This window comes from Oryx dammah, unplaced genomic scaffold (genome assembly GCF_014754425.2).
Source record: "Oryx dammah isolate SB20612 unplaced genomic scaffold, SCBI_Odam_1.1 HiC_scaffold_18, whole genome shotgun sequence".
NCBI lineage: Eukaryota > Metazoa > Chordata > Mammalia > Artiodactyla > Bovidae > Oryx > Oryx dammah.
Window position 1 is genome coordinate 5980440 of NW_024070202.1, and position 12777 is coordinate 5993216.

Below are 12777 nucleotides of genomic sequence, written 5' to 3' on the forward strand. Positions count from 1 at the left end.
GGATAAGAAATTTAAATTGCCCAAGGTGCTTGTTGCCAGCAGAATCTAATAAGGCAATGCTCTGCCTAGTTGCTTCAGCAAGTGGTCTAATTACTGCTGTGTCTTTATGTTATTCTTGGTTACCTATTAAAAATGGCCCCCAAATATAGTGCTGACAGTCCTACATGCAAGAAGGCTGTGAGGTGCCTTAGGGAGAAAACACATGTATTAGATAAGCGACATTCATGAGTTAGAGATTTGTTGGCCAGAAGTTCAAAGCCAATGGGGCCAACGTGTATTAAATAAAGTGTATTTAAAAGGAAATAGGGCTTCCCAGGTGGTGCCAGTGGTAAAGAACCTGCCTGCCGATGCAGGAGACATAAAGACATGGGTTTGACTCCTGGGTGGGGAAGGTCCCCTAGAGAAAAAAATGGCAATCCACTCCAATATTCTTGCCAGGAGAATCCATGAACGGAGGAGCCTGGTGGGCTATAGTCCCTATGGCAGCAAAGAGTCCAGCACAACTGAAGTGACTTAGCATGCATACATGCCTGATTTCAAATGACAAATGGTAATGTCTCTGGACAATAGTAGTAGGATTCAATAGGCCTGGTTACAAATCAAAGCTAATTCCAGCTTTCTTGAGGCTTCCCTGGAGGCTCAGATGAATCTGCCTGCAATGTGGAATACCTCAGTTCAGTCCCTGGGTTGGGAAGACCCTTTGGAGAAGGGAATGGCTGCCTCCTCTTGCCAGTAGAATTCCATGGACAGTGGAGCCTGGTGGGCTCTAGTCTGTGGGGTCTCAAAGAGTTGGACACAACTGAGCGACTAACACATGAAAGGGCACAGAAAAAAGATTATGTATTGACTGATTGATAAAAATGTGACTAGAAATGCACAGAAATGTAACCTTGCATTTCCCCTGGGAAAGGTCTGGTGTTTGCTAATTCAGAGTTCATGGACTCTTTATGGATTATTACGGCCACAGAGGACTGGGGTCATCTGGATGTTATTATGTGATGAGGAAAGAAGTGGGTTGTATGCAGAAGTGTGGTTCCATCTGGTGATGATATAGAAAGTCAAGATATAGAAAGAAGACTTGCTGATGGGCCTTATCCTATCCAGGCTCTGCTCATGCTGGACACAGGCCATGTGACTGCCTTTCTACCTTCCGGAAAGATCAGCATGGTCATCTGCTTTTCTCAGATAAAGAGAGACTCAGAGAGTCTCTGTCCCACAGCCCATGAAGAATAAGGCACTATTTGGAAACCAAGGCTTGTTATTAAAGTTGCGATGGACCATGAAAATAAATGTGTGCCTGGTCCATTTCATGATACAGACAGAAAGAGAAATGAGACAGAGACGTGGCATTGTGTCTGGCTGAGTAGCTGGTGAATAGTAGAATAAGTACGTTGCTACAGTCTCCAAATCCAGGGTTACTTCTACCCCATCTGGACATGGAAAAGTGTTCCTGACTTGGAGTCTAGGTGGACTGTGGGGTGTTTGGTTCTCTGCCCAGGCAGCCCCAGTGGTTGGCTTGGATCTACTCCACTACAGGTGAAGCATCGTCACATCCGCAACTGATTTCTTTTCTCTCTGTGCAGCTTTTGCGTCTGAGGAAGGCCAGTCACCATGAATGCAAGCGAGTTCCGCAGGCGGGGGAAGGAAATGGTGGATTACATGGCTGACTACCTGGAGGGCATCGAGGGGCGTCAGGTGTTTCCTGACGTGTGTCCAGGCTACCTGCGCACCCTGATCCCCACCACCGCCCCGCAGGAGCCAGAGACATTTGAGGCCATCATTGAGGACGTCGAGAAGATCATCATGCCGGGGGTAAGCCTGTATCCATGGTTGAAGAAGGGGAGGGCAGCTGTCAGTTCAGTACCTGTTGGGTATCAGGCAATGCACTTGTGCCATTAGCCCTAATCCTCACAGTCATTTTCTTGGGGAGAAACTTTGTTATTTCTCTTTTATAGCTGAGACAACGGAAGCCCAGAGAGGTTGAGTGATCTGCCTAAGGTCACACAGCTAGTAAGTGATGGAAGCAGGACTGCAATCCAGATCGTGTGGGCTCCAAAGGTGATGACTATGATTTTCCCTCCAGCTGCCTAGGTTATTACTGAGCCAACCTGGGTCCACTGCCCTTGTGCAGTAAAGCCAATCAGCTGACACCAGGTTGTGGTGAAGGATAGTGCAGTATTTATTGCAGGCATCCAGCAAGGAGTCCCGGACAGCTAATGTTCAAAACACCCGAACTCCCGGTGGGTTTCCGGAAAGCATTGTTAACGTCTCAGGGTGGTGATCAGCTAGCTCCTCCTCTTGTTGGTTGATGGTGAGGTCACGGGGTAGGATCACAGGGGTTCACATGATCAGTCCTCAGGTGCCAAGAGGCTGAGAGCTATGTGCTCATGGTCACCAAGTAACTGACTTCTTCCATGTGGTGGGGGTTTTATCATCTGTAAAACAACTCAGGAAGTGCACGTCAGATACTGTTACTGGGTACTTCAGAGAGGAGCCACCTCAAAGGCTATGGGGGAGGGATCTGTTCCCAGCCCATAGGGTCCTGCTCGGTTACAAGGTCAGTCCCCTGCCCTGAGACCCTGGGATGTGAGAGAGATGGTTAGTTTCAAATAAGTTAAATCAGCAGAGGTATGATCAGTGCACGGAAAAAATGTTTATTTTATCTGAGACTGTGCAGCGTGGACCACCAAAGTGGGCCTCTTTGTCTGGTCCATGAGCCTGGATATGGGGTACACTTGGGGCTGCAGACAGATGTGGGGAGCACCCAGGACAGTCGTCTCCCAAGAGTCACTTGCAGGGAAGCAGACAGCTCAAGTTCAAAGGAAACTCCACTGAAGCTTCATGCTTGCATAGTGAGATTTTCCTTGGACTCACCTGAAGGCACGGTCACTGCTGTGGAAGGGGTCTCAGAGCCTCAGCCTCACCCCCTCAGCTCTAGGCAGGAGCCCAGGGCCTGGAATTTCAGACCCTGACACTCCGGGTGAGGCGCCCCCGGCCATGGGGTTCCCTGATGGGTCTCTTAAGCCCAGGGCGCCTCCCCACTCTCCTCCTCCTACGAGTTCCTGTGACATTTGCGCTTTGAGCAGAGAACAGGATTCTGGTTCTCATCGGCCCAGAGGTTGTGCAAATGTCACAAGCCGCTCAGCATGAAATCCCTCCCAGGAGTGCAGTTAAGTGTCAGACCCGGGGCTGTCCCAGCCTCTCTGCAGTGGCACACCCCACCACTGGCAGCTCGGACAGGTGCATCTTCTTCTCATGAAGCAAAGCCTGGGCATCCGAGGTCAAGGTTCCCGCAGATTCGGATCCTGGGAGGTTCTCATCCCCGCCTTTCTTTCATGCAGAGGATCCACCCTTTCCATCACATCCAACCCCTTACCTCCCAAAGGCCCCACCTCCAGGTACCATCTCATGGGGTTTCCATGAGATGCCAAACCCAGAAGTTTCTACTCCATTAGCTGGGAATGGATTGGACAGGGGAGTGAGGAAGCTGCAGTAGGCGGCTGCTGCTGCTAAGTCACTTCAGCTGTGTCTGACTCTGTGTGACAGCACCATAGACGGCAGCCCACCAGGCTCCCCCACCCTGGGATTCTCCAGGCAAGAACACTGGGGTGGGTTGCCATTTCCTTCTCCAATGCATGAAAGTGAAAAGTGAAAAGTGAAAGTGAAGTCATTCATTCATGTCCGACCCTCAGCAACCCCATGGACTGCAGCCTTCCAGGCTCCTCCATCCATGGGATTTTCCAGGCAAGAGTATTGGAGTGGGGTGCCATTGCCTTCTCCGAGTAGGTGGTTGAGGAAACCTCAAAGATCAAATCTCTCTCTTTTTCTTTCCTTTTCTGATAAAGACTATTTTTTGGAGCAGTTTTAGGAAAAGCAATCTCAACACAAAGAGATGGGATCTCAGGGGCAGCCCCCTGGCTGACACTTCTGGCCAGAATTTAAAACAAGGTTTTTCTATTAATAGAGACTTGAGTCTCTGTGGCAGACCCAAGCACCCTGGCTCCTGCCTGCAGGGCTGCCCCCCAGCCCCGAGTGACTGCCCGTGTCCCACACAGGTGACCCACTGGCACAGTCCCTACTTCTTCGCCTACTTCCCCACGGCCAGCTCGTACCCCGCCATGCTCGCGGACATGCTGTGTGGGGCCATCGGCTGCATCGGCTTCTCCTGGGTGAGTGAGGGTTGGTGGGGGTGGGGGGGTGGGTTCTGGGATTCCCACGTGGGACATGCAGCCAGGACTCAGGCAGTGAGCAGGTGGCGCCACCCCTGTGGGAAGAAGAGAGAGACTTGGGTCTGGGCAGAGGGGGACTTGTGTGGGAATTTGGAGTTCAGGGAAGCAGAGGGGGAGTCTGTCTACACCTAAAAGCCAGTTCTGCACAGAGGTGTGTTTAGAGGTGCTTGGTTTGAATTCAAACCACAGTAGAGGCCCTGGAGTTTCTGCAGCCCAAGCCTGGGAACCTGCATGTCTCCCAAGCAGAACGAGGGGTTTCTAGACCATCTGCAGCTTGAGAAACATGACTGCCCTGGTCCCACCCGCTCTGTTCTTGGCTATGGATGCTGTCCCAGGAGGGAACCCAGCCCAGCAGAAGTGCTGCTGCCGAGAGCAGGGGATCGGCCCTGCCTCCACACCAACCCTGGGGCATCTTTATATACAGTGGAATATTACTCAGCTATAAAAAAGAATGCAGTAAAGCCATTTGCAGCAATGTGGATGGACCTAGAGGTGATCATACTAAGTGAAGCAAGGCAGACAGACAAAGACAGGCATCATACGATATCACTTATAGGCGGAATCTTAAACATGGTGCAGATGATCTTATCTACAAAACAGAACTAGAATCACAAACATAGAAAACAAACTTGTGTTTACCAGGGGGTAAGGGGGGAAGGAATTAATTAGGAGCTGGGGATTACCATGTATACACTGCTACATATTAAGTGAATAACTAATAAGAACCTGCTATACAACACAGGGAACTCTGTAACATTCTGTAATGACCCATACGGGAATAAAATCTAAAGGAAAGGGGATATAGGTAGAATGCTCAAACTACCGCACAATTGCACTCATCTCACATGCTAGTAAAGTAATGCTCAAAGTTCTCCAAGCCAGGCTTCAGCAATACGTGAACTGTGAACTCCCTGATGTTCAAGCTGGTTTTAGAAAAGGCAGAGGAACCAGAGATCAAATTGCCAACATCCGCTGGATCATGGAAAAAGCAAGAGAGTTCCAGAAAAACATCTATTTCTGCTTTATTAACTATGCCAAAGCCTTTAACTGTGTGGATCCCAATAAACTGTGGAAAATTCTGAAAGAGATGGGAATACCAGACCAGCTGACCTGCCTCTTGAGAAATCTGTATGCAGGTCAGGAAGCAACAGTTAGAACTGGACATGGAACAACAGACTGGTTCCAAATAGGAAAAGAAGTACGTAGAGGCTGTATATTGTCACCTTGCTTATTTAACTTATATGCAGAGTACATCATGAGAAATACTGGGCTGGAAGAAACACAAGCTGGAATCAAGATTGCCAGGAGAAATATCAATCACCTCAGATATGCAGATGACACCACCCTTAGGGCAGAAAGCGAAGAGGAGCTAAAAAGCCTCTTGATGAAAGTGAAAGAGGAGAGCAAAAAAGTTGGCTTAAAGCTCAGCATTCAGAAAACGAAGATCATGGCTTCCGGTCCCATCACTTCATGGGAAATAGATGGGGAAACAGTGGAAACAGTGTCAGACTTTATTTTTTTGGCACTCCAAAATCACTGCAGATGGTGACTGCAGCCATGAAATTAAAAGATGCTTACTCCTTGGAAGAAAAGTTATGACCAACCTAGATAGTATATTCAAAACCAGAGACATTACTTTGCCAACAAAGGTCCATCTAGTCAAAGCTATGCTTTTTCCAGTAGTCATGTATGGATGTGAGAGTTGGACTATGAAGAAGGCTGAGCGCCAAAGAATTGATGCTTTTGAACTGTGGTGTTGGAGAAGATTCTTGAGAGTCCCTTGGACTGCAAGGAGATCCAACCAGTCCATTCTGAAGGAGATCAACCTTGGGATTTCTTTGGAAGGAATGATGCTGAATCTGAAACTCCAGTACTTTGGTCACCTCATGTGAAGAGTTGACTCATTGGAAAAGACTCTGATGCTGGGAGGGATTGGGGGCAGGAGGAGAAGGGGACGACCGAGGATGAGATGTCTGGATGGCATCACGGACTCGGTGGACATGAGTCTGAGTGAACTCTGGGAGATGGTGATGGACAGGGAGGCCTGGCATGCTGCGATTCATGGGGTCGCAAAGAGTCGGACACGACTGAGCAACTGAACTGAACAGCAGAAACTAACACCACATTCTAAATCAACTATGCTCCAATAAAAACTTTTTTGTAAAAAGGCCTAGAAAGATCCCAGCCCAACACCACAGGAAAGATTCCTGGCTTTCCTCCATGCAGAGCGCTCCAGAGAAAGGCCTCCTGCTGAGTGTGTGAGGGACCCCAAGGCTGCCCATGTTTGAGGGTCTCTCTCCAGGCCAGGGTCTGAGCTCGGCCTCCTGGGCCCAGGGTGCCTGCTTGCTTGTGCTAAGTAGCTGAGCAGACTCAACTCCGGACTCGTGCGAATAACGGCCTCAGGAACTAAGAAGTTGTGAGTTCCTAAACGCCCAGCTTCAGTGCCCCCATTACCCCCGATCCCTGGCTCCGGCTCCCTCCCTCATTGCTCCTCTCTAGCTTGGGGTCCAGAGTTGCTGGGGGAGGGGGCCTCAGCGTCCCAGAGGCAGACTTGGAGGGTCAGCCCTCAGCTCTTTCCTTAGTTGCAGGGATTTTTCTTTGGAAGAGCAGCCTGGGTGCTGCCCATGTGGCCTCGGGGACCCTCAGAGCACAAGTCCCCTGAAGCACATTCTTTACATCAGACAGGACAGTGGATTCCACTCGGACTCCAACCCAGAGCCCCGTGCCCCTCAGGGTGGTGGCACCTGTCCTTCCCGGTCTGTTCTTTTGAGGATGGTCTGGTGCCCTGGGGCCTTAGAGGCTGCCTCACGGTCTCTAAGAAGCACTGGCCGGGCCCTGGGCTCTGAGCAGTGAGGCAGGTTCCCATGCCTGGAGTGGACCTTGGCCAGGATGGGATGGGGGGGCCCTCTGGATGGTGCTGCCCCACAGTATGTGGGGAACTGGGGCATGTGTGAGGGCCAAGGGCACCCCGAGCACCACAGTGAGACCCGCATGGTTGGAGAGGCTGGTTCATCTGCAGGTGGGGCCTGTGGCCAGCTCACCCCCTCCTGAGCACAAGGAGAACCATCCCAGAGCTTGGAAGGCAAGATCACAGACTGGGGGGTTCCTGGGGCTTCACCTCCTCCACTCAGCCCATCTCATTCCTCGTGCTGTGACTGTGGACCGGGGTCCACCAGAGAGCCTTACTGGGTCCTTCTATAAACAGACAGATGAGTGAGGAAGCTGGCCTGGGAACAGTGTAGCTGTGGGGCAGGTCATCGCAGAAGTCGGTACCTTCCTGCCCTGCTATCCTCCCAAGTCACGGATGGAGACCATGTTTGAATAGCCCCTGGGGTCAGGTGATTTTAATCTAGAGGGCAGTGAATGAATAAAGCCTGCTGTTGCTTCTGAAATCCAGCCAGATCTAGGCCCTTGTTCTGGCACCAGCCCCTAAAGGTTTATGATGGAGAAGCCCTGGAGGGCAGAGGACCTGAGCCTGTGGGTGAGGCAGGTAGAGACTTGCAAACCCCCAGCAGCCAACCTGGGCCCCAGGGAGAATGGCTCCTTCCTGGCTCTCCAGGGGCCAGACAGAGCGGAAGGTTATGGACGCCAGCTCTCAGCACCAAGTCCTGCCAGTGGTCCTTGGCGGCAACTTGGGGCTGCTGGGGGGAATGGTCCAGCCGCTGGTCCAGAAGCTCCACCATGTGCAAGCACACCTTCAAAGCAAGTCCCCTCCAGGGATGGGCCTTTTGAAAATGTTCAAAACCTTTTGTTCAACTGATCAAGGACAGTAAGGAAGTTTACCCTGCTTGTCATACCCCTGGATCCCAAGCTGGCGGGAAGCTGAGGGCAGCTGCCTGTGGCTCATCCTTTCCTCCTGCCCACAGGCTGCCAGCCCGGCGTGCACGGAGCTCGAGACGGTGATGATGGACTGGCTGGGCAAGATGCTGCAGCTGCCTGAGGCGTTTCTGGCTGGAGAAGCTGGAGAAGGCGGCGGGGTGATCCAGGTAAGGCGGAGAGGACAGGGTCTGGATTCCGGGGTGCAGGTGGCCCACAGGCGTCGTTTCTTCTGGCGAATGAGCAGAGCAGAGCCCTAGGAAAGCTCTGCATCTGGTTTGGCTCCCCAGACATCTCTCACTCCCAGGCCGCTGTTGATGGTGGGCAGCATGGTGGCTGTCGCTTGCCTGGTGCGTAGAAGTAAACACACAACAGTGGAGACATGTGTGGTTCCCCATTGCTTGCCCATGTACCAGAGTGCTTCCGAGGCGCAAACTTAATTTTCACAATAGCACTCTGATTAGGGAGCGTTTCACAACCTCTGTTTTACAGGCAAGGAAACTAGGGCTCAGAGCAGTTAGGTAACTTGCCCATCGATGCCGAGCAGGTAAGTTCTACAGCTAGGGTCTGAGTCCACACCCATCTGACCACAGAGCCACAATCTGAACACCATGCAGGGCCGTCCGCAGTGGCAGCCGTGACCCAGTGCTGCAGAGCCTTCTAGAAAGAGCTGCACCCATAGGGACCCACCATCCACCTAAAGATGCTGCCTTTGAGATGTGATGATTAAATGCAGTCTTCATCTAGCACGTGCCTTTGAGAGTGTCTACGTGCCAGATGGTGCATTAGGGGACAGGACACAGAATGACAGGCACAGCGGGAAATCTATGGCACGAATGCCACTCAGGAAACTAGGACTGCCCAGCTGTTTTTTTTTTTTTCCTAGCAGCAAAGAGGGACACTAATCAACCCACCACCCTCATAGGGAATACCCCCTCTACTTTGGGAAAAAAAATTTCCTTTCTCAGATATCGTCTTCTCAAAGGTTCTGAGAGTCAGTCACAGCAGCTGTGTTTGTGTCCACTTGGCCGATGGGAGCTGAGGCCTGGATGACTCAGTGTGAGGTCACCTGCTGGCGTGGCTGGATGAGATGGGGGGCAAGCCCGTCTCCAGGCTCGAGACTGCTCGACTCACTGGGGTTCTTAAACACTAGTGTGTTAATCGGCTGACCAACTCTATTATTTTACAGTTCTTTCGGGTGGGAGCCTGATGGATCTCACAGCTCAAATCAGGGTTGACCCCTTGTAAGTCCCAAGCAAGACTGTCCTTGCCTCTTCTAGTTTCTAGAAGTTTCCCACATTCCTGTGCCCTGGCAACTCATCTGTCTGCAAAGTGGCTGCGAAATCCCATCTCTCTGACCCTTCTTTCAGATCACCTCTCCTCTGACCACAAGCGAGAAAGCGTCTTCACTTTCAGGACCCACGAGATTAGACAGAGTCCATCCAGATAATCCAAGATAACCCCCTCCCCCTCCTGTCAAGGTTCTTAACTTAATCACACTAGCAGGGTCCCTCTTCCAAATACAGTGGGGATTCTCAGCTTCCAGGATGAAAGCGTGGCATCTTTTCTTCTCCCAAACAAAACCAGTGCGGGTCAGCGTCATGGAGGGAGGGACCCACAGAGGGAGTCTCACTTCTACCCTCACAGATTTGGGTCCATAAGTTTTTGGTGGGCCCAGGAATAAGCATGTCAGGTCATCCTGATGCTGCATTCATGTCATCTCATTCAGAGAAGTTGAAATACTCTTTGATAGACAAGCCTTGTGGCAGGACCCAGGGCTGACTTTCCTGTGACCTACAGCCTGCTTGCTCTCTCAGAGTAACTCTTTTGCCAGATCTCTTTCTGATGGTTGCGATGGGATGGCTGATGAGATGATGGGCAGTGAGACATCACAGGACCGGTGTTAGTGGTAGACAGAGATATGACATAGGCTGATTGTACTGGAGTCCTGGCTGTGATGCTCAGATTCACAGAAAGGAGATGGCCAGGATGAGAGTTTTGATAATGAAGTTGACTGTGCATCATTCCGGCAGGTTGGGATTATGGAATGCTCCCAAGATTAGGATGGTCGTGAAAATGTTTGCGGTGATGATATTGGCAGATTCTGCTAGGGAAAAACAGGACTAACGGACCTGCTGTACAGCCCCCCCGAAAGGCAGAAGAGAGTTCTCTTTCTGTCAGTTCAACTGGGGCCCTGCGATTTCTGCCAGTGCGGAGAGAAATCATATCCTGGCTCAGGGTCAGGATGGGAAAATCAGTCACAGGTGCTCTTGTAAAAGGATTATGGTTGAGAGCGTCACCGAACCGTTTATTAGCAGGACTGATAAGAGAATTGCTGGGTCACTCGATATGAAACCGTCCGTCTCCTGCCCAGCCTGGCCAGGCTCAACCACACTCCGTTGTCCCCTCCTGTCTCACCTTTCTGCTTATAGCACGTTCCCTCCTGCAACAGCATTTCTGAGTGCTGGCTGATGGAAATGAATCCTTCCCTCTGAGTATGCAAAGCTTCAATACGGTGCTGTGAACGGGACTTAGACACGGTCGCAACAGTGACTTTGCTCACAATGGCAAACATTTCGGCCACCTTGGACAGCTTTCTGTTGGTCAAGGTGATGCAGCCTGGGGCAACCTGGAAAAAACCACACACAAAGGTCTGAGCTCCAAGCCGCTTCCAGCCTGGGAAAGGGGCTGCTACCCACAGCCCCAGTCCATGCCCCTTCAGCTGCATCTCCCCTTGCTGGGGGGTCAGGTGGCTTTCAGGTCCCTGACTCTCTGGGGCTCCACTGCCAGCAAAGAGCAGGGCCTGAGAGAGGCAGGCTGCCATGGGGACCTTGGTGGTGAATTCTGTCCGACTGAATTCCAGCCCTGCAGGTGATCTGACACTTCACGACAAGATGGACCCTCATGGTAGACCTACTTTTTCTTTCTGATCCCACAATTTCTATCAAAATACACTTTTTCCCTTTGTGCTATTCATTTTGACCCCGTGTCCCAGCATCTGGGAAGCCCAGTTAATCTGAGAGTCAGCTCTTCCCTCACCCGGGGACATTTTCCTCCCACTATAATTAGTCTTTGTCTCTCCGTCCATTATAGTCTGTTTTTGAGGAACTTGAGCTTTCCACGGTTTGGGTACCTCTTCCATCATTTTCCACTTTTATTTGGCATTTTCCCTTTTTTTTTTGTCATTTTCTCCTCTGTATTTTGGGGGAATTTCTCGTGGTTTTCTCTATATCACTATCTCCATTTTTCACAGTGTCGACTGATTACCTTCAGCGTCAGTTTTGGCTCTGCTATTCAATTTAAAAGCATCATCTCCTTTCCACTAACAAAAACTGGACATCCGTAGGATAAATGGAAGAGAAGCAGAAACACTTTGGGCAGCTTCCTCCCAGTGTTATTTCAAGACTCGTGTGTGTGTGTGTGTGTGTGTGTGCGCATACATATGTATGTAATAGAAACAGAATTGGGATAATACAATACATCATGTAGATTTCCTGTGTGGTGTTTTACTTACTATTTTGTTGTGGGCTTTTCCCACTGTTTATTTATCTGTAAACAGTTTTGGCCGTGCCTGATCTTCGCTGTTGCCCACGGGCTGCGGTGAGCAGGGTTTCCTCTCTAGTCCCTGTGTGAAGGCTTCCCATTGCGGTGGCTTCTCTTGTTGCAGAATGAGCTCTATGGAGCAGGCTTAGTAGCGGTAGCAAATAGGCTCAATTGTCCTGCATGTGGAGTCTTTCCAGACCAGGGATTGAACCTGTGTTCCCTGCACTGGCAGGTGAATTCTTAACCCCTGGACCACCAGGGAAGTCCTCCTATTGTTTAGTCTTTGAGAATATTATTATTGCATGATTTTCTCTTTTTTTAAAAAAAATTAAGTATGGTATGTTTAACATGTGTGATCTCCTTCCATTTGCATGACTTTCTATGGTGTCACAATTTATATAAATAGAATATATATATAGAAATATGTATAGTATCACATCTTTCACTCATGAGTCATATTTCAAAGGATACTCTTTAGAATGAAGGTCAACAATCTCCTAAGAGGATCCTCAGCTTTCTACTGGGGCTCGCCTGGTTGAGTCCATATTCAGCACGAATGCTCCAGCTCCACCAAAGATCAAAAACAAACAACAATTTTAAAAAAGAGTTTTTCTGGATCACTGGAGAGCAGGACAAATACAGTTTCATGTTTAATTCTTTTCAGCAGCCCGAAATCAAATGATTTCTCTCATTTGATGCTACTCAAAAATCTTACAGATCCCTCATCATCCAAGGCGTGTATATCATAATAATACCAACTTTGTGTTGAACACCCACTCAGAGTTAGGCTGTGTTTTAGCTTTATTTCTTCTGTTTTCTGTGTTCATTTCTCAACCTCCAAATATTTATGAGGATTGGGTTATCAACAACCCAAGGTTCAGAAACATAGTGCGTGGGGCCCCCGGGCTTGAGCTAGTTCAAGGCAAAGCTGGTGCACATGTGAGCTGGAGGCCAGGGTGTCCCCCCAATCTGCCCCTGGCCCTTGGCTGGGGTGTGAGTGTCCAGAGATGGCCATGCTGCCGTGGGCTTCATCTTTAAATCACCTTTTCCTTTAAAGGCACTTCCATTTTCTAGAAACAGCAGAAGCTCAGGCATTTGTTTGGGACTAATTCTGACATCCCTCAGCCCAAGACTTAATACAACCCCCCTTGAAGTCCTGTCCACCCAGTTTGCTTGTGGAAAGCAGTCG

General features: G+C 50.1%; 1 protein-coding gene across 3 annotated transcripts in view; it reads left to right on the top strand.

Annotated features, from left to right (window-relative positions):
* The window catches only part of DDC (dopa decarboxylase), a 108933-nt gene that overhangs the window by 19086 nt on the left and 77070 nt on the right, over positions 1-12777 (top strand). For all 3 annotated transcript variants that reach the window (XR_005724410.1, XM_040260225.1, XM_040260226.1), the window contains exons 2-4: positions 1584-1812; positions 4056-4169; positions 8096-8215. Coding sequence is in view for 2 of the 3 variants with exons in the window: in XM_040260225.1 (XP_040116159.1) it covers positions 1612-1812; positions 4056-4169; positions 8096-8215 (435 nt within the window). In the remaining variant the exon portion in view is untranslated. The remainder of the gene's footprint in view (positions 1-1583; positions 1813-4055; positions 4170-8095; positions 8216-12777) is intronic.